Below are 27,032 nucleotides of genomic sequence, written 5' to 3'. Positions count from 1 at the left end.
CTCTTCTGTCTTTTCTGAACAATTTAATTCACTTTTAGACCTTCAATCATGACTCCTAAAATATCTCTAGTTTAATCTTTATTCAAAGCTCTAGACCTGCTATCTCCAACACCCTACAAAGACCACCATGTTTTAAACCTTGGTATTATCTTTGTCTCTTCTCTCTCACAATTATCATATCCAATGCTATTAAATCCTTTTTTTTAAACCCTTAACTTCTGTGTATTGGCTCATAGGTGGAAGAGTGGTAAGGGCAATGGGGGTCAAGTGACTTGCCCAGGGTCGCACAGCTGGGAAGTGTCTGAGGCTGGATTTGAACCTAGGACTTCCCGTCTCTAGGCCTGGACACCCAGCTGCCCCCCAATGCTATTAAATCCTATTGACCCTACTTCCACATTCTTTCATATCCATTCCTTCCTATGTCCCACAAGGTTCTCTTCTGGAGCTTCTCTTCTACCTTCTCCTCTTCTTCACTTGGTAATCTCATGAATTCTCATGGATTTAATTATCACTTCTATGCTGATGATTCTCAAATCTACATATCTTGCCCTAAACACTCTGCGAACCTCCAACCATAGATCTCCAAATGCCTTTCAGACATCTTGTACTGGATTTCTAGTAAATACCTTAAATATGCCCCAAACAGAATTCATTAACCTCTCCCCTTGGTGGCAGCTGGGTAGCTCAGTGGATTGAAAGCCAGATACAGAGACAGGAGGTCCTAGGTTAAAATCTGGCCTCAGACACTTCCTAGCTGTGTGACCATTTAACCCCCCATTGCCTAGCCCTCACTACTCTTCTGCCTTGGAACCAATACACAGTATTGATTCTAAGGTGGAAGGTAAGGGTTTAAAAAAAATCTCCCCCCTTCCCACTTTCCTTATTACTACAGAGAGCAACACTCTTCCTAATCTCTCAGGATCACAATCTAAATGTCATCCTTGATGCTTCACTATCTTTCATGCCCTATATCCAAGCTGCCGCCAAAGTTGCTCCTCTCCTCTGACACTGCTACCACCCTGGTATAGACCCTTATCACCTCATACCTGGACTATTGCAATAGCCTGGTCTGCTTATCTCAAGTCTCTCCCTATTCCAATCCATTCTGATCCAGGCAAATCCATTCAGGCTCTAAAGTGATTTTCCTAAAGCATAGGGCAATGCCATCTCCCTACTTAATAAACTCCAATAGGTACCTATCAACTCCAGGATCAAATACGAAAGGCTCTGCTTGGCATTCAAACTCCTTCATAAGCTAGCCCTATCCTACCTTTCCAGTCTTGTTACATCCTGCTCCCCAGTAGATACTCTTCAATCCAATGACATGGACTCCTAACTATTCCATTAATAAGACACTATCTCTTATCTCCAGACATTTTCTCTGGCCATCCCCCATGTCTTCAAAAGCTCTTTGTCCTCATCAATGACTACTGGCTTTCTTTAAATCCCATCTTCTACATGAAACCTTTCTACAAACCTCTTAAAATTCTGGTGTCTTCCTTATTTTCTATTTATCTTGTATATAGCTTATCTGAAAATATTTATATGCCTGTTGTCTCTCCCATTAGATTGTGAGCTTCTTTAAAGGCAGGAGATGTCTTTTGCCTCTTTTTGTATCTCTAGCACTTAGCATTATGCCTGGCACATAGTAGGTGCTTAATATATGTTTACTGACTATTCCCAGTGCTACCACCTGAGTACAGGCCCTCGGCCTGGACTACTGCAAGAAACAGCTGAACATATCTTCCCATTTTTACTTCAAATTTCCATCTTTCACACTGCTTCCAGAGTAATCTTTGTTAAGCAGAGGTCTAATCAAGTTACTCCCCTACTTAAAATAATTCAGTGGCTCTCTATTGCCTACAAAGTTGTAAGTCTGGCATTTAATATGGCACCAGCCTATCTTTCCAATCCTTACATGCTACTATAGACCACATTCTTTATGCTTTCAACAAAAATTGACTATTCTTTGTTGCCCAAAGCCACTTTCAGTTTTTTCACCTCTGTGCTTTGACTTATATGATCCCCTATGCCAGAGATGAATCACTGGGCCTTCTTCCTTTATCTATCGAATTCCTACTTATCTTTTAAAGCATAACTCAAATGTCCTCTCTATCACAAAGCTTTCCTGGACCTCCTTGCTGCCCTTCTTCCCTAGACCTCACAAAGATTTCTCTAAAGCAGTTACATATTATCTTGTATTTTTTAAAATACTTAAATATTTTAACATATATGTAAAATACACTTTTACATGTTTATTACATGTATATATAGACATGTTAAATTCCCATACCAAACTGTAAGCTCCATAAGACCAGAGCCAATGTTTTTTTCTAAACTTTTGATTCCCCTTACCTGCCAACGCCTAGTGGAGGACCCTGTACCCAGCAGGCACTTAATGTTTGTTGAAGCTCTACCACTCTGGACCACTCTATGGTTCTGTACCAAAAGACAGGGAGGGAAAGACTAAAAGTACTCTCTATTTCCAATTGCAGGCATACCTCGGGGATAGTGTAGATTTGGTTTCAGACTACCACAATAATGCAATATTGCAATAAAGCAAGTCACACAATTTTTTTGGTTTTCCAGTGCATGCAAAAGTTATGTTTACACAGTACTATAACCTAGTAAGTGTACAATAGTATCAATTTAAATTTACAAATTTAAAATAATTGCTAAAAATAAATCTTAATCATCATTTGCACCTTCAGCAAATTGTAATCTTTTTTCTTTTTAAAGCCCTTACCTTCTGCCTTAGAATCAATACTGTGTATTGGTTCCAAGGCAGAAGAGCATTAAGGGCTAGGCAATGGGGGGGTAAGTGACTTGCCCAGGGTCACACAGCTAGGAAGTGTCTGAGGCCAGATTTGAAGCCAGCTGCTCCAACTGTAATTTTTTTTTGCTAGTAGAAGATATTGCCTTGAGGTTAATGGCAGCTAACTGATTAAGGTGGCAGTTGCTAAAGGTTAGGGTGGCTGTGGCAATTTCTTAAAATAAGAAAACAACAAAGTTTGCCACATCAGTTGTTTTTTTCCTTTCACCATACTTGAGGTCATTGTAGGGTTATTAAGTGGTCAAAACAGTGTATCTCAGGGAATAGGGAAGTCCAAGAAGCAAGAGAAAAATGGAAGGTTACCAGGAGCCATCAAATCCACCCTGTCTAACATGGTCACAAGTGGAATCCTGAGATTGCAAAGCGGCCTACAGGAAGGATGGAAAACACCCACTCAAATTCCCCTATGTGACTCTTCTCTCACTAATACTCCTTATTACTAGAATTGGTATAATCAATATCCTTATTCAGCCTCAGAGAAATATAGAACAACAGCTGGAGGCTGCCTAGGGCCTCTATAGATTACTAGGAAAATCCCACTCTTATATGTAATGATAAAGAAATTCCCCTAAAAGTCACTTCATAACAACCCAGAAGATAGTGAGTTAATGCTAAAGATTCTAAACTCCCAACAAAACTGCACTTGGATTTTTCACTCCCATATACAGGAGCTTGCATAATAGCATGCCAGTACTGTTTCCAAGCCTCCCCTGATTCCTGATCTGGAATATTAACATAGAAAGGACAATGGATGAAAAATAGAGAAATTGTTCCATGGAACCCATTCCACTGGACTGTTCTGTTAACCCCACAGCCTAGGAAACATGTCAAACATACCTTTGAAAAATATTGAAAGTTACTGGAGAATCAAAAGTTGTTAGTAACAAAGTTAATGTATAATTTATTCATTATTTCCAAGAAAAGATGTATGTTAAAAATGAAATTCCATGCCAACCATATGTGTAATCTTTAAAGTGTATAAAAATAAAGACGGGCCAAGCCTGATCAGAATAGTCTCTGTGATGCCTGGCTGAAACTGACTGTCTCTCATCTCATTTCACCGACGCTGTCCTCCTACCAGAGTCCTATTCCTGTGGGAGTTGGACTCCCGCAGAAGGTTGGGGGAACAATCAAAACATCCACAACATTTATCAATTAAGTTCACTGTCTTAAGTGGATGTGGTTAATGGTGCCCCAGAACAATTACAATTGGAGCACTGACGATCACAGATCACCATAACCAATATAATGATAAGGAAAAAGGTTTCAAATATTGTGACAATTACCAAAATGTGGAACAGAGACACAATGTGAACACATGCTGTTTGGAAAATGATGCCCACAGATTTACTCTCAGCGGGGTTGCCACAAATCTTTGGTTTGTAAAAAAAACTAATATCTGCCAAGTGCAATAAAAAGAAAAGCAATAAACAGGGTATGCCTGTAAGATCAGTTTGTGAGACAAAAGGAGAACACAGAGGGGTACTTGGTACTCATGGGCATTCATAAATCTCAGTAAGGAACCCACAAGACAGTATTACTCTTTCTATGTCCCCTCAAAGGAAAGATCCATTTCAAAAGGTTTGCATCTTTTTTTTTTTTTTTTTTTTTTTAACCCTTACCTTCAGTCTTAGAATCAATACAATGTATTGGTTCGAAGGCAGAAGAGTGGTAAGGGCTAGGCAATGGGAGTTAAGTGACTTGCCCAGGGTCACACAGCTAGGAAGTGTTTGAGGCCAGATTTGAACCCAGGACCTCCCATCTCTAGGTCTGGCTCTCAATCCACTGAGCCACCCAGCTGCCCACCATGCTATCTTTTAAAACTAGGATCAGTGATTGAGAAGGGATCTCAGAAGTCCAACTCTCTCTCTCTTTTTTTTTAGAATGAAGAAACTGAAACCCAAAAGTAAGAAGCACAGCCAGGCTCTACAACATTTATATCATTCTCTCCCTATTCCTACTGCCATTACTTAACTTTTGGGCCCTTTCCCAACTTTTTCAATGGTTCTGATACCTACTAATTATGGTCTTCTTCCTCAACTTGCTATTAGAGGATTAGAATATTTGCGACCCACCACATTTTATTCAGCGACAGGGTCTGGTCTTTTCTCTCAACATGGCAGGTTTTAAATGCCAGTTCTCTTAAAAAAATTCTAGTGGGTTCTATCAATGCTCTGCCACCCTCCTTTCCATCTCTCTACCTCCCTAGACATACAACACTGAAGTGCTCTGGGAAAAAAAAGGATCCGGCAATTAGGGAAAGGCAGCATCACTGGGGGAAATTCCTATGACAGTAATCTGAATAAGAATATTCTCTCCAAAGAGTCTTTAAAGAATTATCTCCATTTACTTCTCTTACTTAATAATGCTAGAGGAGGCAACAGTTGATTGAGAGCCAAGCCTAGAGATAGAAGGTCCTAGATTCAAACCTGGCCTCAGACACTTCCTAGCTGGGTGACCCTGGGCAAGTCACTTAACCCCCATTGCCTAGCCTTTACAATTCTTCTGCCTTGGTATCAATACACAGTATTAATTCTAAAGTGGAAGGAAAGAGTAATAATAATAATAATGATGATAATAATAGTAGTAGTAATAGAAATCCACATTCCTCTGGATAAAATATACACAGTATACTCTATTGCTTACATTTCCACCTCTCATTTTAAGCTATAATTCATCTCTGGATAACTTGGGAAGTAAAAATTTAAACTGACTAAATGCTTAACCTGAAACCTACTACAAAACAAGCCAAGTCAACAAGCATTTGTTAAGCTCTTACTACCTTGCCAAGCACCATGCTAAGTATACACTATGAAAGTATACAAAGAAAGGCAAAAAAAACAGTCCCTGGTCTGAAGAAGCTTACAATCAAATGGGGGAGATAATAGCTATGCATCAAAACTAGATGTAAAGGGGATGAATTGAGAATCATTTTAGAGGAAAAGCATTAACATTAAAGGGGAAAGGCTTCTAGCTGGAGCTGAGAGTTTAGCTTGGCCCCCCTGAAGGAAGCCAAAACATAGAAATAAAGAAAGAGAAAATTTTAGGCATGGGAGACAGTCAGTGAAATTACTTATAGTTAGTAGAGAGAATAGAAATGACACATATTAGAAATGTAATCATAAAAATTATTGCTTTATAATATTCATTTATTTTAAAACCGGTAGGAACAGAATTTACTTACTTGAATTTACATACATGGATTCCATCCCATTTTCCACTATTGTTTCTAGCTGAGATCAGATTACCCCAGAAGGTAATTGGGCATTTTAGGAGATAACCTAAACATTTTACTCTTTTAGGATATAGGAAAGAGAAGAAAATAAAAGTAGCTTAGAAATCCTGGAATCTGTCTCATGTGGGCTGACGTTCTAGGTAGGAAAGTCTGATTTATTCCAGAAAGAATACAATTCTGGCTCCAAATCATGCCCTCTCCATTCTATCATCCCTACCTCTTTCCCACCAGAAACCTGGCCCCATAGCTCAGATAGGTGAGCTTTCTGCTTTATTTTATCACAAACCAAGCACCCAACTCAGTTCCAAACCACATTAGTCTCCATACCCTTTTTCTAGCTCCTCTTTAAGTATCATCATCTACAGATCAATGAAACCTTTGGCAAAAAGTAGAAATTAGGTATTAGGTGATACATTTTAAAAGGAAAATGAACTAAATGGGGAAGGAGGAGGAAAGCTGACTGGATATCAAGGAGTTGAAACTATATGTTCCATTAAGAACAACTGAAAGAATCTTAGACTGAACCATGTTTGTTCTGGAAGGAAAAAGTGGCTAAAGAAAATCATGGTAAGTTTTCAAATATTTGAAGGAATGTCATATGGAAGAGCAAACACATTTGTTCTATGCTTTACCAGAAGGCTGGACTAGTAGCAATAGGCTTAAGTTTTATCTTAATATAAAATCATTTTAAAAATTTTAATACTTTTTTCCAATTACATGTATAACAATTTTTAAATAACTTTTTAAATTTTGAAATCCAAATGTTTTCCCTTTCTTCCCTCCCTGCTCCTTGAGAAGGCAAGCAATTTGATATAGATTATACATGTGTGCAGTCATGCAAAATATACTTCCATATTAGCTATGTTGTGGAAAAAAACACAGACCAAAAAAAAAAAACAAGAAAAATTAAGTTAAAAAAGTAAGCTTCAATCTGCATTCAGACCCCATCAGTCCTTTCACTGGAGGTGGATAGCATTCTTCATCCCAAGTCTTTATGAAGTGTCTTAGATCACTGAATTGCTGAGGATTGCTAAGTCATTCACAATTATCAATAAGATCATTTTAATTATAAGAGCTATCCAACAGCAAAATAGGCTCTCTAGAAAGAGGGTAGGGCAAGCTCCTCTTCACTAGAAGTGTTTTAAGCAGAGACTGGATCAATATCTCACAGGGATGTTGTAGAAAAGATTATTTAATGAGTGAAAGACTAAACTGGAGCCAAAGGTTCTCTTCTAATTCTATGCAATCTATAAGTCTTAAGACAATAGTTACAACAAATCCACAAAAATGAATAAACCTGTATGTCCAAATTCATGTCTATCTAACTGTGGTTCTAAGTATATTTATTTACACTACTGATAGGAAGGGAAAGGAAAAAACCAACTGCTGGTCATACTTTCAAAAATTCCTTCCATTTATGACACATATTTAAAAAACAAACACACAAGTCTGTGATTTCATTGGTATAGGAACTTCTGATGAAAAAATTCCCTCTATCACTGCATATTGGCAATCCTTGGTTGTCTGACAGCACTGAGATGTAAAGTAACTTACATAATGTAATAAAGTCAGTGTTGACAGTGTCAGAAGCAGGGCTTGAACTTGAGTCTTCTTTGCTTTTGTCCTGGACTCTCTTCTCTCTCACTCAGTGACCTCGTTGGTTCTCATGGGATGAGTTATCTCTATACATCTATACAACTAACTCTTGACTCAAGACGTGATCCACATATATTGACTATATCACTGTGATAAGTCAATTAACTTCTTGGTGTCCCAGAAACCCAAGATCATAAATTGCAGAGAATATGTCACTCTACATTAATAAAGGTAGTCAGCATTTCCTATACCAAGGAAATCATAGATCCAAAATAATTGCAATAAATTTCTCCAAAAAAGGCCTGCTGCCCTCTAAGATATTAGACCCTGATTCAAATGTATAAGCACTAGAGTAACTCTTCAATAGTCAAATGATATAAACAGGCAGTTCTCAACATAATAAATCCAAGATATTAAGAGGCATATAAAAAAGGCCCAAATCACTAATAAATAGAGAAATGTAAATTAAAATAATTTTGAGGTTTCATATTACACTTATCAAATAAGCAAAGATGGCAAAAGACAAAAATGATAATGCTAGAAGGTCTAAGAAAAAATAGGTTCATTAATGCATTCTGGAGGGAAGTATGAATCGATCTAGCCATTCTGGAAAATAATTTCTACCCATGCCCTAAAAGCCACTAAGCTGTGAATATGCCCTTTGACTTAATAATACCACTACTAGGCCTATTTTACAAATAGATCACAGGAAAAATACAAAAATATTTATAGGAGCTCTTATTGTTATAGGACTGAACTGGAAACAAAGGAGATGCCCATCAATGGAAAAAATTATAGTATGTAAATATCATTGCCCCATAAGTGATGACAAATGTCTTTGACAAAAGGAACAATTTCAAAGAAACATTAGAAGACTTATATCAACTGATGCAGAGTGAATGAGTAGAACAATTTATACAATAACAACATTATAAAAAAAATAACTTTGAAAGACTTAAGAACTCTGATCAAAGCAATGACTGAACATGATTCCAGAGAATCAATGAAGAATGAAGAAGCAATGAAGAACTACCTCCTAACAGAGAAGTAATAAGAATCAAGGTAGAGAATGAGACATACATTTTGGGGCATGTGGGAATTTGTTTTGCTTGACTATGAATACAGTAAATATTTTAAAGATACAAAAAGGTTTGCAACAGGAAGGAAGGAAGGAAGGAAGGAAGGAAGGAAGGAAGGAAGGAAGGAAGGAAGGAAGGAAGGAAGGAAGGAAATGAGGTCACTAACGCATTTTTTTAATGTACAAATGAGAATAGAAAGTCAGACAGAAATACAAACAGCACAGCTTTGGAAGTTACATTTTGATTTTATTATATACTTAAAAGGAAAAGCAAGCCATACATAATAGAGATTTGCAATTTCATGTAGACCTCTTTTTCTGTTCTTTGTACAGAGAAATGCTCGTTTTATTTAGTGTTTAAGTTCAGAATTTTTTTTTAATCAATTCAAATGCTATTTGCTATGCTAACCTCTAAAAAACCTGATGTCCCTAAATCATAGTTTTAACCTTATATTATTCCCCTATCCATTAATTCCAGTGACCTAAGATAAAATATAAACTCTTCTGTTCTGCCATTTATAGCCCCGCACAACCTGATTCCAACCTGCCTTTTCAACCTTTATAATACTGCTCCCTTCACATACACTACAATCCAACTAAAAGATCATTCTAGCTGTTTCCCACAGGAGACACTCTTATCTTTTGACTAGTTACTTTTGCACAGGTAGTCCATCCCCCATGCCTTCAATGTACTTCCACCTTTTGAAATCCCTAAATTTCCTCTGAAGTTCAGCTCCATTAATATATCATACATAAGGCCTGTCTTGGTCCCTCCCAAAAGTTAATGCCTTCCCAGCCCTCCAAAAAAATTTAACTATAAAAATGTTGTATATACTTTTTCTAAAATATTTACTTATATACTTACATAGAGAAAAGGCTCTAGTAATTTGTTCAAAAAATATTATACAGCAAGTTAGGGACAGGGATTGGGTAAAAATCCAGATCTGAATTCCCTATTTCAATTAGTAGATCTCTCAAAATAGAATATAGGCTCCCTGAGGGGGAAAATTGCTTTGTTTTTGTATTGGTATCTAGCATCTAGCACAGTGACACCATTAGCAGGTAGCTTGTTAACCCACTACTCCATGTTGCTTCTCATGCAGAAATTACCTTTCAACAATACCTTAAATTTAAATAGTCCTTTTTACAAGGTGCTGCCATTTATCTCATTAGGTTCTCCTAACATTCTGAAGAAAGTAATTAAATTTTATAGATGGGAAAAGGGAAGCATAGGAAAGTTAAGTCATTTATCCAAAGTCATTCAGTAACAGGGCCAAAACAATCATTTACATCAACTGATCCTATAATGTTTAATATTAAGTCATGCTTTTTCAAAAAACAAAGATAATTTCAAAATGGAAACCACACCATACACCCCACCCAGACCATTCACACACACATGCCCAATCAACACTGGTGGGACCTTAGCCAGGGAGAAAATAGGACTATTTGATGGTACATGTGAAAGGGCAGCCATATGCCAATAGCCTAGAATCTATTGAGGTATGGGAGCACAAGGTGCCACATGGCATATCCTTTCTGTGACATGTCCATGTACTGTGGGAACCAGATATAGCACCTATGAGGAGCTGCTAACTTATTTCACCCCGGAGAGGGTAACAAAGTGGTTGGTTCCCCTCTAGGGCCTATATTCTAATCTACTTGCTAAGTACCTAGACCAACATAGAAACCAATTGGACAGAAACACATAACACCTGTCATGCTTGCAAAAACCTTACTGAATTTAAAATCTGATTTGGAGAAATAAAAAATATAGAGGGGAGAAAGGAGGCTATTGAAGAAGCTACCCTACCCAGTCACCCATGGCAATGTAGCCTATGTTCATCTTAAAATAACCCACCCAGAAAAAATGTTCCCAGACCTTAAAAAAACAGCAAGTCAGGCAAGGGGTTGCTTTTATAACAACATAGGGAAGAAAGAAATGGATTCACCTGCCTGGGGCTTAAATGTACAAGGCAACAAAAGCACTGGATCAGGCAGTCAAAATGGCAAAAAACCTCTGGTTCCTGGCTTCTGGGGACAGTGCTAAATCATATATTTATAGAGACAGAGACATTCAGAAAATATAAACTCTGAAGGTCTGAGGGTAAAGAAACAGAAAGGAGGTGTGGGCAAAAGGCCCCAAGGAAGGCTAAAGAGCTCAAGCAGACTTGGCCTCCTTTATCCCTTTGGCTTCAGGTTTTTTTCCCCTTTGTTTTCTCTCCTCTTTTGCTTCAAAACATTCTAACTACCTCCACCAAAATCAATTCAGCTACTTAACCTTCTCCTATAACAAAACACAAAATACAAAGATCCAGAAACTTAGACAGAAAGGAATCCAATGTGAATAATGTCTCCTTCCCTCTCTATAATTTAGCACAGCCCTTTTCATTTTTTAATTCACTAAAGAGAATCTGGGCACTAATTGTACTTTTACACTAGCTATTATAACTTAGAATCTTTGCAATGATGAAAAATGTTACACAATATTAAGTTCCTTATAATGGATAATGAACTATATATAATATCTAGAAAATATCCTATAGGTTAGTAATTTTTAGGTGAGTCATCACAGAAATCTTCAGAAAAATCATTCCAGTTAACCTTATAGCTCACACAGTAGCTAACCCAGGAATTCATATGTCTTTGTGTATTTATTTTTACTAAGAACCACAAAGAGTCTAGATGTGGGATACTAGCTTAAATAGGAACTTGTTTCTGGGTTTTGATCCTATCCCTGTCACTGATTTACTATGTGACATTTCTTGAACAAATCAATTAAGCCTTTGTGTTCCCAGAGCCTTTTCTACAGATATGTGATAGTTCATTTAATTAAAATCAGTTTACAATTTCCAAATGTACAAAAGTCTTCTATAAATAATGATAAAACTAGCTCTACTGTCTTTGGGGCAACAACCCCTTTTCTGACATTAACAGTGTGACTGGGCAGTTTTATAATAAATTTACTCAATGTACTTGGGAAAACTCAGCCTTAAAGTTGAACAAACTATAGAGCATTTCTTTTTAATAAAATAGTCTGGTCCACTATAAAAGGAGTTAGAGAATATAAAACTGTCTCCATTTTTCTGTCATAATCTTTCTTGCACCTGCTCTATCAACCATATAACAGTAAAGCAAGTTCTTCAAAAATAAAGTACACTTTTCAAAGAGGCTGTATTTTATCCAGGTAGAAAACTAATTTTGAATCACATAGAAAAATAATATTCAGAACCAAGAAAATCTAGTGCTTTCTGCCTAGGCAACTGACCAGAGATTAAGTACATACCTTGTTTTCTTGTCCTTTGCAAATCTATATGGATTAGGAAAACTCCTCACCACATTATCTCTGCTATCCAATCATCATAAGGATTCATTTTGACCATAGCACCATGTGTTACTGGTCTCAAAAATAACAAAACAAGATGCCAGGCAATTTAAGTATCCTTAGACTCCATAGCATCAATCAGAATATAATTCCTCCATTTGTCTTTTGACTTCATTAATGATCCCATCAAAATTGGTAAAAGAAAAAGTATCCAAGGTGCTTAAACTTTATCCAAGTGTACAGTTAGGAAGGAATATCATCTCTTCAGATATATACACAGAATAACTTGGCTTTTCATGTACATGAAAATTTTAACTTCAACTGAAGCTTAGAGTAAACATCTCGATTTCAAGAAAAACTCAAGAAAAACTTCCCTATATTTTCATAAAATCAAGCTGGAAGAAATTATAAAAATGGATTTAAACTGAAGTTTAAATGCAGACAAGAGAGAAGAGGTCAATATTGGAAAAGCAGTCAAGAACTCACAAAGAACACCCAAAAAGTTGGACTTGAGATGTGATTAACAGATCAAAAGCAAAAGAATATTAGAGGAAGGAAAAAAGCATCAGCTTTCACTCTGTAGTGTAATTAAAGATGGGTTCTCCTCTGCCCCACCCCCCAAATGTATGAGGAAATTCTAATATCTCAAAAAAAATCTGTTGGTTTCCTTTGGAAGGAACACCTTTTCCTTCAAACTTCCATAGACCTGTGCTTTCATTACTAAGGGCATCCCTCCATCTATACAAATCCTAATCTCTTCAATGGAGTAAATGTTTATAAGTTGCTGAGACAAAAAACGTTCACTTCCTTGTGGCTAACTTTCTGGTGATGAGTCACCCCAAACTTAGGCAGGCTCATCTTCAGACCATACAGATGAATGCTCAGAGCCAGAGCCAGCACTCTCAATAGCTTCCAAAAACATGGGGTTACCTCAGCATCGAGATGGATCAAGCAAGTCCTACAGAGTAGGACTTAAGTGGAATAAAGAAAATAAAACATACATTAAAAAAGGGACTTTTTGTCAAAGTATACTGGCTCCTGAGGGAGTAGAAACCTACTCGTTCTTTCTCCTCCCCCCAAGGGCTCAGCCATCTAGCCTTTCTGTATTTTCCTATCCTCACCTGCTGTGATAGTGTCCACTTCCCTGGCAGCCAATTCTTCCACGTCTGACCTCTTTCTCAACTCAAACCTCCGAGAGAAGCCTTCTCGGGGCTTCCACAGGTCCTGGATCAAAAGAGGCTTCTCATTATCCCGTAGGACTCGAAGGCATTCTGCCTGCCATTGCTGTCCCAAGTCCCCAAATCGCCCCACCACATCACATAACACATACTGACTGGCAGACACGGCATTCAAAGCATAACGCTCCAGTGCCTCCTTTACCAGTTCCTGAGCACTAGAGCTGGCCGTGGCCAGGACACTCTTGTAGTGGGCACCTGAACAGACATTATCCCCAAACACCTTCAGAACACCTGGGGCAGAAAGTTGTATGGAAAGCTCTGCCGGGTCATCACTGGCACCCAAGCTGGGAAAAGCAGAATCAGAGCCTCGGTCCTTGTAGCTCAGTGTTCGGGATAGCATGTGGGAGAGCAGACGACTCTGACGCTTCAGTTTGCTCTTGCTAGTTGGGGACATGGTAGAAGGAGATCCATAAAACATTGTGAGAGAGGTTGTCATGGAACAAGATTTTGAGCATCAGTCAAAAAATACAAGTAGTTTCCTAGAAGAAAGTAAGAATGAAGACAAATTATCATAAATATCAAATAAGTCTTCAGAAGCAGCTGAATGCAGTACAATAAAACTACACTATTCTATTCTTAAGAGATCTCACAATCTGAGCCATGTAAATGATCCTGATCTTCAAGGGAAGTGGAGACTACAAGAAATAAGTCAGATTTGAATGGGCTGAAAGAGTTTACTATTTCAAGGATCTGTGATCCTTTTAGTGTGGAATGAAGATGACAATCCTTCTATGCTTTAGTATTCTTCTGGAATTTCTATGGTTTAAAATATTTATCACTTGGTGGCTAATCTTCTGATAAGGAACTTCTCCATTTTTAGCTAGGCTTGTCTTTAAGGATCCCCTATAAGTCACATTTCCAGTTGGGTGGGACATGACAGGATCTGCTGACAAGACCCTCCAGAATGAGATGTTACTTCTACACCATGATAAAGCATCAGAGAGGGGCTGTAGTAGCAGAAGCTCAAATATCTTCCCAAAAAGATACTACTAAAAAGGTCTCAATGCCACTAGCTAGATTAGACAGGTGATCGTCTCAACAAGGACTTCAAATTGAAATCACAAACATGCCTAATAATTTTATTTTGTTTTCTTTTTCCTTTCTCAATGGGAGAGTGAGGGTGAGAGGGAGAGAGAATAAATGCTTATTAATTAAAAAATAGAAAAAGAAAACATATATGCCCAATTAAAGTGGCAATCATGTACTTCTACGTGGGTACCAGATTTCTAGGAAGCACCTGATAAAATACCGTTTACATAGAAGCTCAACAGATATTTGCTGAATGAAAGAAGTATCAATTATAATTAAGGAGCTTAAGTTCAATAAGAATGACCTAGTTAAACTGGGGAATGCCCACCTGGCACAAGATTTGAAGGAACTATGCTCATCCTAGAAGTCATAATTCAGTTAGGAAAAAGCTGAAATTTAGTCACTTCAAAAAATTTAATAACCCTTTGTAATCATTACTCTTGAGTGCTATTCCATTCCCTGATCCTGCTTCTACCTTTGCTATTATAGAAATGAGCCTCTCAAATACAACTGGAGACCAGATCTTCAGCAGTAAATTTTAAATGGAAGAAATTGACATTTCCAAATGCAAACACCCCAAACACCACTTTTTACCCACTATAGAAAAGAAACTGGTTCTAACATGGCAAAGAGATGCTCCTTAAGAGCAGGGTATCAGAATCTTAGGAAGTCACATACACAGAGGATACAAAAAGGCTATTCTAGAAGCAATGTAAGTATGAGTGGAATTTATGCATTCCACCCACTGCTTCAAGGCTGGTATTTAGGCTCTTTCCAGGCCAGATGGATGCAATATTTTGTTGGGGGAATAAGGGTGAGGGTGATAAATACTAGTGTGAAGACTTAATGTGTTATAAAAATTATAATTATACAGGACATGTTTCTAACAAATTTAAAGCACTAAAGAAACATTTTCTCAATCTCTCTTCCCAATATCTCTATAAAAGTAAAGACATAGAAAAGAGATTTTTCTCTCCACTTATGAATTAGATATCTGAAGTTCACCATAAATAGATGGAATACCTAAAAACAAACTTACATCTGGTTCTTAGTCTAGTGACCACTAGACTGTCCTGCCATGTTTCATATTTTTCATCATAACATGAGGAGAACAGAACACTTAAGTTATCTTGGGGAGGGAGGTTGAGCAGTGACTCTTTTAAAAAAACCTCTGAATTGGAAACCTAATAAGAGGTATTGCTTCCAAATTATAGTATTACAAAATCACTTTGATCCTAGTTTTTTGCTGATTATTACCCTTCAATTATGCTCTTTAGAAAGATTCTTCTTTTCTGCCAAATATATCACAAAAACTCTTTTGGTAATTAGATCTTAGTCATTAGTTTTCCTTAAAAATTAATAATTAGTACCAAATTGCAAAACTAATCACTCTACCAGATAGCCCTTAAATTAGCCCCTACATACCAGCTTTTATATGAGCTCTGGCTACTTAACATTCTACCTCATATGAGAGGCTTAACCCTTATCTTAACTCCTTGCTGAGGGCTCAAAATTATGAATCCTCTTACTATGTAGAAAACGGGTAGGTGCAGTACATAGCCGTATACTCCATTTCCCTATAAGGTACTAACACAGAATTACAAATCTAAAGCTGGAACAGATCTCAGAGGCTATCTAATCTGAACCTCTCATTTTACAGATGAGGAAACTGAGGATAAGTGACTTAATCAGGGTTGAAAATCCAAGGAAGAATTTGAACATTGGTCCTATGACTCCAAAGCCAGTTCTCTTTCCATATTTCTAAATTTGCTTGAATATAGGTATTTCATATATTCTAAAGATAACTTAAAAGTAAAGCAAGTGTGTGAAATTTTGTTTTTGTCAAAGGGAGGGGCAGAAAGAAATCCAAAAAGAAATCAGCCAAAAGTTTTGCTTACCTAATGGGTAGCTTGGTCCCTTCCTATGCCCTGAAAAGTATATGTTGGCCACAGTTTCTTTCCCAGTGACTAGGCATAAGGGCCCTATTTAGTTTGCAATATCTTTAACATCAATTAAAACATTCTTATTTAGTATTCTTGTGGCCGGCACATGTCTTTCTGACAGTGTGTCACACTGATAGCACCAAAGTACTCCCAATTCTAAGAGCAATTATATCTCATTTCAGGCTTCTGGAGTCAGTTTTCAAAATTAGTAGTTCAGAAAAAGTAATAAGAACTGCTAATCAGCATTTCTTAAACACCACAAGAAAGTCCATGGACCTGAATAACAAATTTCTAATGCTTCTGCCTCTCATATCACCTATTGCTTAATAACCACAAGAAAAATATCAAAGGGCTTTGAAATGCTTCATACCTCAACTTCTTCACAAGTTGTTCTGTGTACTTGCCCACTCTTTTCTTCCTTAGCAACTCTGTGCCTATTTAATGCAATCCTGAAGAAGATTCGCTATACTCCTGGAACAAAAAACAGAATGTCTCACACATGTCATTTGGTCTACAGTGCCTCCTCCTAATACAAGAGCTGCTGTAGGCAACTTAATGGCTTTGGAAGCCCAAGTTCTTCTAAGTGATGTCCTACACTTATATTCATATACACAGTTGGCAGGGAGAGCAACCCTCCCCCAAATAGGAAAAAGCCATTGTCAGTCAGAATAAATAGATATTAAAAAAATCCTTCCAGACACTACGCTAAAGCAGAGACATCTTTTGAACCCCACCTTTTAGGCAGCTTGTTTTGCTGACATACTGTTAAACTGATTTTAGCAATATAGGGAGAAAAGAGAAGTAAAAAAAGTGAATGCAATTCATTGGCTATTATTCCTCTTTAAAGCTCATAAATCTCTGACATAATAGGATCAAAGCCAAATATCTCCATTGGGCCTACCACATATATTTTGATATTCCAAAATTATTTTCTAAGAATAATGTCTTACTGTAACTCTCCAAGAGAGGAACTGCTGAGAGCAGTCACCCTTTCTCCTGTCTACTTCCTTAAGTAATTACAGGTTGCACATAACATACTGTTTGTCAAAAATACTGCAGATTCCAAGAGAGGAAAAGTGCAAGAAGATGAGTCAATGAGAACTGTATGGAGTTGGCACTATGTAACCTGATTTATTTCTTAGGAAATGAGCTGATTATTTTTCAAGTCCTGATACTCTCCTCTCGAACAGAAGTCCTAAATAAAATATATTAAAATGATTTGGTGGTACAGAGAAGATACCTATATTAAACATATAATTGCCACTTTTAAAAAATGTTTTTCTAATGTTCTCAAGAGTCCAATTTCTGACGAAAAATAGACTTAAGTCATTCTAGTGGGAAAAGGAAAAGAGGGGAGGAGATTGGTGCAATGTTCTGTGCAAATGAGATGGGTGGAGGCAAGCCAATTTCCAAAAGTGTAATGTGGAACCTATTATCAATTTCAACCAGGAAAAAAAATCTGGGCTTTTATGCTCTGGTTTATCCCTACCTATCAAAATCCCCATATCTTTGAGGCTCCTGCAAGAGTGTTGCTTATAAATGCAAAAATTACTAAGAGCAGATCAAAAAGCATTTGGAAATGGAAGACTATTTAGGAGTGTTTTCAGAGGGTGATTAAAATAAAATAAAAACAATAGAATCACTAGGATTCCTGGGAATTAAAGTTCTGAATCTCTTGGGTCTCCCCTACCCCCCACCCCCTTTAAACCTTACATTATATCTTGGAATCTCAGTTCCAAGAGTGGTAAGGGCTAGGCAAGTGGGATTAAATAACTTGCCCAGGCCCACACAGTTTGGAAGTATCTGAGGCCACATTTGAATCCAGGACCTCCCATCTCCCAGCCTGGTTCTCTGTCCACTGAGTCATCCAGTTGTCCCTATACAAGACTTTAGAAAAGGTACCACCTGAGTAATCAAAAATTCTATCCAGCTATTTCGGATTAAACACTTTATAAAAGTTGGCAAGTGCTCCACTACTAATTCTGGCTTCTGTGATGCTGAGCATAGTATTGGCATGTGCCAGTTTTTTTTCAATAGGAACAAAGTAGTTCTCTTTTATTTGCAAATTGAGGGTCTGTTTTTTTTTTTTTTGGTCGGTTGAACACGTTGGACATAAAGCTTTGGAAATGCGTGTTTGATTGGCATAAGGGGAAAGGATATAGTTTCTTCGTTAAAAAAAAAAAAAGGAACTCCATGTGTTTTTAACTACTGAATTTTCTCTGAAAATATGAGAGGACACAATAGGTGCCCTTTCCCCCCAATTCACTCCTCTTGGCAAAACTTTCCACCCAGAAGGTATCAGCTTAACAAGAAGGAGGAAAACATTGGTTTTTACATGTTCCTTTCCCTGATTTTTTTAAAAACATACTACATATCTGTTTAACCAAAGTTAAATCAAATAGGGTTTGATGAATTTACCAGATCAATCAACAAGATTGAATGCCAACTATGTACCAGGCATTTTCTCTAAAGCAAGTTCTCAACTTGGGGTCCAAGAACTTGGACAGGGGGGAAAAAATCACATCCTGATTTTCACTAACTTCTAAATGAAATTTAGCATTCTTTCCATTATAAATGTAGACAACAGAGGTTTCACCAGACTGCAAAAAAAAGGTTAAGAGAGTGCCTGCTTCCTCGAATTTAGGAATCAGTGACAAGAGCTGAAAGTCAAGGACTACCTCTAGAAACGTGCAACAAGAGTTATAATAGCCTGCATTCCCAGAGCTGAAGTTTCCCCAGATTAAGAAAGTTTCCCCCCAACACCACACCTCTCCATACTTTTATTTCCTCTTGCACACGAACACACACACTGCTTCTTGCTCATCTCTCTCGCTGCACCTCTATCATTAAAAAATCTCCAGAAAGGGGGCATGTGTCCCCTAACAAAAACCAACGGCACGCATTTCCTAGTTGGTGCCATTGGTACAGTCAAGAGGGCAGGTTTGGTCTCCAATAGCAACCAGACAAACCTCCATTCAACACTTTCTCCTCTCTTGCGGTCTTCACTTTCTGGGCACAGGGACAACCCAAGTATTCCCGTTTTCCTCTCTGGAATTTTCCTCTTGCCCCGCTCGCCCGGCGCTCTTTCTCCTACTGCCCAGGTGACTGATCTTTTCACCAACGGAAGAAAAATGCCCAGGAATTCGGGCTGCATTTCTCCTCCTAAGAGCTGTCAAAGGTCAGAGGATGCCCGTCGGGGCCTCTTCCCCACCAAGGGATCCAGAGCTCGCGGCCCCTCCGGCCCCACCAAGCATGGCGAGGAGCAGGTGGAGAGTCCCGCACTGACCCTCCCCCGCGCCGCGCCGCTCCGGCCTCGCACTTGACGTAGCCCCCTCCCCCTCGACGTCCATCCTCCCTCACCCACGTGGCCTCAACCTCCCCTCCCCCCACCCCCCAAGGAGTGGCCCCAAGTTGGTCTTACCGCCTGTCCAGGGCCTCTTTTCGCGCCTCCGGCCTACCCTTCCTACCCTCCCAGCCAGGAGTTCCGCGGCTCTTCACTGTCGGCCCCGTCGCGTCCTTTCCCCGCCTGTCCTTGATCCCTCGCCTCTCACCTCCCCGCGTCCGCTCCCTCACGCTTCACCTCCGCGCGCAGGAGCAGAGGACAGAGCCGGCAGCATCCCACGTCCCCACAGCAGTTCGGTGAAGCGGACGTTGGCGCCACCTACTGGCTGCTGGGAGGAACAGCCATTCCTGAGGGCGGGGCAGGCTAGGGACGAGTGAAGCACGCGCATGGGGCCCACAAGTGAGTCTGTCTCACTACAGTGCGGCAGACACTCACTTAAGAAAACTTCGTATAAAATAATCCTGGTTTAACAAAGTTGCAGGGTGGAAAACAGTTTGTAATCCTTTGCAACATCGGCTCGTGGGCCACCTTACACAAGTAGCTTTTCTAATCTCTCACATCCAATAGGGTTCGTAAATGTTTAACAATCATTTCTCTGGGATGAAAAAGTTTGTGGGACACATTTTTTAAATTTTATTTATTTATTTAGAATATTTTCTCCATGGTTACATAATTCATGTTCTTTCCTTCCCCTCCTCCCTCCCTCTTCCCTGAGATGATGAGCTATTAGGACACATTTTTAAGTTTAATCTTCATTATTTACATTTTATCCATCACTGCCTTGATTCTAGATAATCAAAACAAATCAAGTTCTGATTTGTAGCATTTGCCAATTTCCAGTATATAAATGGAAATTTAACAATTAGCTCTGATTTTTAATCTAGCACTCCTCTCTTTTCCACCACTGTATCTCTTTTTTGTTGGTTTTTTTCCCCCTGGGTTATACATGTTTTATCAGGCAAAACATTTCCATATTATTCATTTTTGTAAGTAAATAATCTTATAAAACCAAAATCCCAAGTCATATACCCAAACTGTCAAGTGATAAATCATATTATAATATGCATTTATTTTGTATCTATTTTGGATGCATTTTTATGTTTGTTCATGTTATGTGCCCAGATAGAATGTAAGCTTTTTGAGAGTAGAGGATACCTAATTGTCATCTCTGTGTCCCTCAATACCTAAGCACAGGGTCTGGCACAGAGTAGCTGTTGATTGATTTACTGATAGAACTAGAAGGGACCATAAAGGCAATCTAGTCCCACTATTCCTTTTGCAGAAGGGTAAACTGAAGCCCAGAGAAGTATAAGAGAATTTTCCTAAAGTCATGCAAGCAGTAACAAAATCAGGATTTGAACTCATCGTCTTTGCCTGAGTTCATAAATCTCCTGTAACTCAGGACTCTTACAGTCTCCATTTCCCCATCTGTAAAACAGGATAAAAGGTACCTAAGTCACAGGGTTGTTGTGAGGATCAGTATGCCCCAACAATATTCTTTGTGACCCTGGGCTCTTAGCTGTTCCACACAGCCCTGTAGAGCATTTTCTTTGACTGCCTTCCATTGCTGGAATGCTCTCTCTTCTCCAATCCAACTACTGATCTCTCTAGCTTCCATTAAGTCCCAACTAAAATCTTACTTCCTACAGGAAGCCTTCCCCAACCCCTCTTAATTCCAGTGCCTTCCTCTCCGTTTATTATTTCCTATTCATCCTGTATATAGTTTGCTTTGTTTATATTTGTTTGCACTTGTTCCCTTTTCCCCCTTTAGATTGTAAACTTTTCAGGGTTTAGTGTAGAGGGTGATCTATGGATCCTTTCAATGTCTATATTGCCCTCTTGTTGTAGAACTTCAGGGAAGTTTTGCTAAATAATTTCTTTTAGTATGGAGTCCAAATTGCTATTGATTTCTGCTTTTTCAGGAAGACCAATGATTCTCAAATTATCTCTTATAGACCTGTTTTCTTGATCTATAAATTTCTCAGTGAGATATTTCATGTTTCCTTCTATTTTATCATTCTTTTGACTTTGCTTTATTTGTTCTTGCTGTCTTGAGAGATCATTGGCTTCTACTTGCCCAATTCTGGTCTTTACAGACTGGTTTTCTGTTATAATCTTATGATTTTCCTTTTCGGTTTGGTCTATCCTGTTTTCCAGCTGTTTAATTTTGGTTTCCAATTGGGAGTTTCTGTCTATTAACCTGTTAATTTCCTTTTGAGCTATTTCCCACTTCTCTCACCAAATCTCTTCCATATTTCTCATGATCTCAGATTTGAACTCTTCAAGAGCTTGTGACCAATTTTCATTTTGGGGGGGCAGGTTTGGATATGATTACTTGTTTGTTCTCCTCTGCTTTTTGCTCTGTTGTCTGGAATTTTTCTGTGTAAAAGTTGTCTAGTGTTAAAGATTTCTTCTTGATCTTTCTCTTTTGGGATTCTTGTGACTGGCTTGCCATTGTTAGCCATGTGCCCTCTCAGCTTTATTCTCATGCCCAGGGTCTGTCTGTGCTCTTTAGGCTCTTGAGGTCTCAGGTCTAGTTGTTCTCAGGGTCAAGCCTCCTGGTGGTCCCCTTGCTTGTTCCTCTGCCTGAAGCTCCTTTAACAGTCTTAGGGCGCTGCTTCCACAGTCATGGACCCCTCTGCACTGGGTCAAGGTCTGTGCCTGCGCTCAAGGTCTGTGTTCAAAGTCCGGATCCTTAACCTCTTGGGGTCTTAAGTCTTGCTGCTCTCAGGAGCAGGCCCTGGTGATCCCAGGTAGCTGCCAAGAATTTAATGGATGCCCCAAACTTGCTCTAACTCTTTGTGTGCTGGCTTTGGCCCTGTAGGTGGTGGGAGGGGGAGGGGGTTGCTCAGCTTGCGTTTTAGTGAGAGCTATTCACCCCCTTATAGCATGGAAATGCCCCAATTCATGTACCTTCAATGATGCACCCTGTTGTGCCTTCATTCATCTGGATTTGTTTTTATGTCCTCTTGAGGAGTCCTATATGTGTGGGTTAAGAGAGGTTAAGCAGCTGCTTTTTACTCTGCTAGATTGTAAACTTCTTGAGGACAGGAACTATCTTTTTTTTAACCCTTGCCTTCCATCTTAGAGTCCATACTGTGTATTGGTTTCAAGACAGAAGAGCAGAAAGGGCCAATATGTCTGATGTAGACTTTCCCCTTTCCTTGTTCCTCAAATGTTTGAGTACCTACTGCCTACAAAAAATGGGGTCCAGTCCTAGGATTACAGAGACAAGAAACAGACTCAGACCTTAAGAAATTTATATTCTACTAGAGAGTTCTAACATGTACACGATGGACATTTTGAGGAGAAGAGAGTACCAATGACTAGGCAGTAAGGATAAGGGTAAAGTGAATCAGAAAAAGAAGTATTATTCAAGCTGAGTGAGCCTTGAACAAAGCTAAAAATTCTAAACAATGGAGGTAGGATAAGGATCCCACATTCAACACATGGGGCATAAGGCATGGGGATAGAAGATGAAATGCTTTGTTCTGGGAACTACTTAGTAGGCCAAAAGAATAATATGAAATAACCTTGAAAAGCAAGTGGGAGCCAGATTATAGAGAATTTGTCCTAAAAGGAATAGGGAGCCATTAAATGTTTTAAAGCAGGGTAATGACATGATCAGACTTGTGCCTTAAAAATATTACTTTTAGGCCTTAGCCACTTCCCAGCTGTGTGACCCTGGGCAAGTCACTTGACCCCCATTGCCCACCCTTACCAATCTTCCACCTATGAGACAATACACCGAAGTACAAGGGTTTAAAAAAAAAAAAAGATTACTTTTAAAAGCTGTCCTTAGTTTGGGTCCAATCACCTGAACTGTTGCAATAATCTCTGAAATAATTTATCTATATCCAGTTCCCTTATGTAACCCTGGAAAGTCAATACTTGAAACATGCATGTGCTTATTATTGCACATGAGGTAGAGGGAGGAATTAAGGATTACTTGGAAGGTGTAAACCTGAGGCACTGATAGAGTAATAATACCCCTGACCTGATTTAGCTTCATATTCTATTCAACCATCTACCGAGACCATTTCAGCACCAGCTCACTGCCACTGACCAGTGTCCCCAATTTGAACTATCTCCCTCCATCATGGATCTTATAATCCCTTTAAGGGTTCAGGACAATTGGGCACTAAAAATTCTTTAATGGTGCACTAAGATATTAAAAACAACCCAATTATTACAAATATATGTTTCCTCTGAGTAAATATATGCATATTTAAAGCATAATAAATGTGTTTCTGCGGTGATGGAAATCTTCATGATGATATGCACGATGACTTTTTTTTTTTTTATCCTGGGACTCCATTCTAGGAGCATAGGGCCACAACCAGTAGGCAATGGGACACACAGTCGCTCAGGGTCACCCAGCTGGGATGTGTCTGAGCCCGGACTTGAACCTAGGACCTTTCGTCTCTAGGCCTGGCTCTCAATCCACTGAGCTAGCCCAGCTGCCCCTACTTTAGGTTGCAGTTTCTTTAGCAGATGTAGTTTTTACAGGGTGGGGTTGCTAGCCCCACGCCCAACCCTCCTCCTTTTTTCATCCGGGCTAGGGACCGTCCTTGGCCCAGGAGTGGTAAGGGTGGGCAGTAGGGGTCAAGTGACTTGCCCAAGGTCACACAGCTGGAAGTGTCCGAGGCCGGACTTGAACCTAGGACCTCCAGTCTCTAGGCCTGGCTCACAATGACTTTGGTGTTTAGCAGTTACACCAAGCTGACTGCTTCTAAATGAATGCAACATGTTCTTGCAGTTTCTCAACTTGTCCTCAAATTGTTTTCAAACCACAAGGATTTGACATTCCAACACAAATCAATCCCAATGAATGGTCAGATACATGGGCATGCCTTCATTTTCATTCCATGAACTTCAGCAAAGTGTACCACTGTACCAAGCTCCCTCATTCTTCTGTGCTACCCTGTAATTATGCTACATCAGTTATCTAATCACATAATCAAGACATTATAAACATATATTCTTGCAAGTATAAATGTCAGGATGTTTGAAAACTGTGATCAAAGACATTCTTGAAACCCTCATGGATCATCATAATCATTCTGCAGAAATAAACTTTTTGTTGCCTCTCATTGAATTATTAACATTGTTTTCTGAGTTAAACTTATCCTCTACTTATGTTACTATTCTTCTATTTGGCAGATTTTCAACCATTTTCTAAGTGGTTGGCAACTTTGGTCAGTTGTTTAGTAGGGTTTCTATGAGAATATAGGCAGTGTGCCAATAGCAGAAGAAAAAAGTCATATCTGAAAAGATTCTTTGCTTACAAAGATTAGTTTATATGGAAACATAGTTTTAAAAAATGAAGTCATATGTGCAATTGAATTTTAAGTGTACTTATCATTTAGCCAGCTCTTGTTAGCTAGAAGAAAATTAAATATTTTATATTATACTCAAGCTATTCATTTTCTCTTTTTTATTTTAAATTTAAATTTAAAAAATGTTTTTCCATGTTTCCATGATTCATTTTCTTTCCTTCCCCTTTCCCCTCCCCACTCCCAGAACCAACAAGCAATTCCCCTGGGTTGTACAAATGTTATCATTTAATACCTATATCCACATTATTCATTTTTACCATAGAGCAATCTTTTAGAGCTGAAACCCCAAATCATATACCCATATAAACAAGTGATGTCATAAGTTTTTCTTTTGCATTTCTACTCTCATAGTTCTTTCTCTCAATGTGGATATTATTGTATTGCCACTGGTAGTAAAGTCCATTACACTGGATAGTTTCACAGTGTTTCACTTTCAGTATACAATGTTCTCTTGATTCTGCTCATTTCACTGTGCACCAGTTTTTGGAGGTCTTTCCAGATCATATAGAAATCCTCCAGTTCATCATTCCTTACAGCACAATAGTATTCCATCATCATCAGATGCCAAAATCTCTTCAGCCGTTCCCCAATTGAGGGACACCCCCTCATTTTCCAATTTTTTGCCACCACAAAGAGTGTACAAGCTATTCATTTTCATTAACTGGTTAGGTGGATAAAAATAAAAAATGAATTTCTATTTATCAGAAAAAGAGATTGTAAAATTCAATGATTTTCCAACACATATTTGTGTGAGAGGTTTCACTTCATTCTTGTTTTAAATCAAAATACAGAAATAAACTTGATGGAGAAACAGATTTAAGACTGTATTAGTCTAGTCTTGAGTCAGAATACTGACCTCCCTGACTTCCTTTAAGTCCCAACTAAAATCCCTCCTTCTATAGGAAACTTCTCTAACCCTTCTTAATTCCAGTGCTTTCTGTAGTACAGTATCCACCACATAGTAGGCACTTAATAAATGTTTATTGAATTGAGCTAAATACTACAAGTTCAAGTTTTTAAAAACCCAACTTTGAAATTAAGCTCATATGTGATTATCATATTATATTAAACATCTTGCAAATTAAAATATTTAATTAAAACATTATTAATATTCAATAAAATTGGTAAAATAAAGAAATTCAACATGAATTCTTATAGAAAATAGTAAGCAAGGGACAGGTAGGTAGACATAGAGATAGGAGGTCCTGGGTTCATATCTGACCTAAGACTCTTCCTAGCTGTGTGTGTCCCTTAACCCCCATTTCCTAGCCCTTATCATTCTTCTGCCTTGAAACCGATACACAGTATTGATTCCAAAATGGAAGGTAAAGGTTATAAAAAAAAAGAAAGAAAATAGTAAGCATATGGGATTCTTACTGGATTATTCCTTTTAATTCTTTTTTTTTGTTTGTTTTGTTTTTAACATTTATTAATAATCATTTTTAACATGGTTACATGATTCATGATCCTACTTTCCCCTTCACCCCCCGCACTCCCCTCACCCATGGCCGACGCACATTTCCACTGGTTTTGTCATGTGTCCTTGATCAAGACCTATTTCCAAATTGTTGGTGGTTGCATTGGTGTGGTAATTTCGAGTCCACATCCCCAATTATGTCCACCCCGACCCATACGCTCAAGCAGTTGCTTTTCTTATATGTTTCCTCTCCTGCAGTCCTTCCTCTGAATGTAGGTAGCATCTTTACCATAAATCCCTCAGAGCTGTCCTGGGTCATTGCATTGTTGCTGGTACATTACATTCGATTTTACCACAGTATATCAGTCTCTGTGTACAATGTTCTTCTGGCTCTGCTCCTTTCGCTCTGCATCAGTTCCCGGAGGTCTCTCCAGTTCGCCTGGAACTTCTCCAGTTTGTTATTCCTTTTAGCACAATAGTATTCCATCACCCACATATACCACAGTTTGTTCAGCCATTCCCCAATTGAAGGACATACCCTCCTTTTCCAGTTCGTTGCCACCACAAAAAGCGCAGCTATAAATATTTTCATACAAGTCTGTTTATCTATGATCTCTTTGGGGTACAAACCCAGCAATGGTATGGCTGGATCAAAG

At 38.6% G+C, this 27,032-nt stretch overlaps 1 protein-coding gene across 1 annotated transcript in view; it reads right to left on the bottom strand.

Moving 5' to 3' along the window:
• Positions 1-13,741, bottom strand: part of RADIL (Rap associating with DIL domain) — a 120,229-nt gene extending 106,488 nt beyond the window's left edge. The window contains exon 1 of the mRNA XM_044678778.1: positions 13,189-13,741. Coding sequence (XP_044534713.1) covers positions 13,189-13,741 — 553 coding nt within the window. The remainder of the gene's footprint in view (positions 1-13,188) is intronic.
• Between the last annotated feature and the right edge of the window lie 13,291 nt (positions 13,742-27,032).

Source organism: Gracilinanus agilis, chromosome 1, assembly GCF_016433145.1.
Source record: "Gracilinanus agilis isolate LMUSP501 chromosome 1, AgileGrace, whole genome shotgun sequence".
In the NCBI taxonomy this organism is placed as follows: Eukaryota; Metazoa; Chordata; class Mammalia; order Didelphimorphia; family Didelphidae; genus Gracilinanus; species Gracilinanus agilis.
The sequence above is the reverse complement of the archived record's forward strand: the minus strand, read 5'-3'. Positions and strand labels throughout refer to the sequence as shown.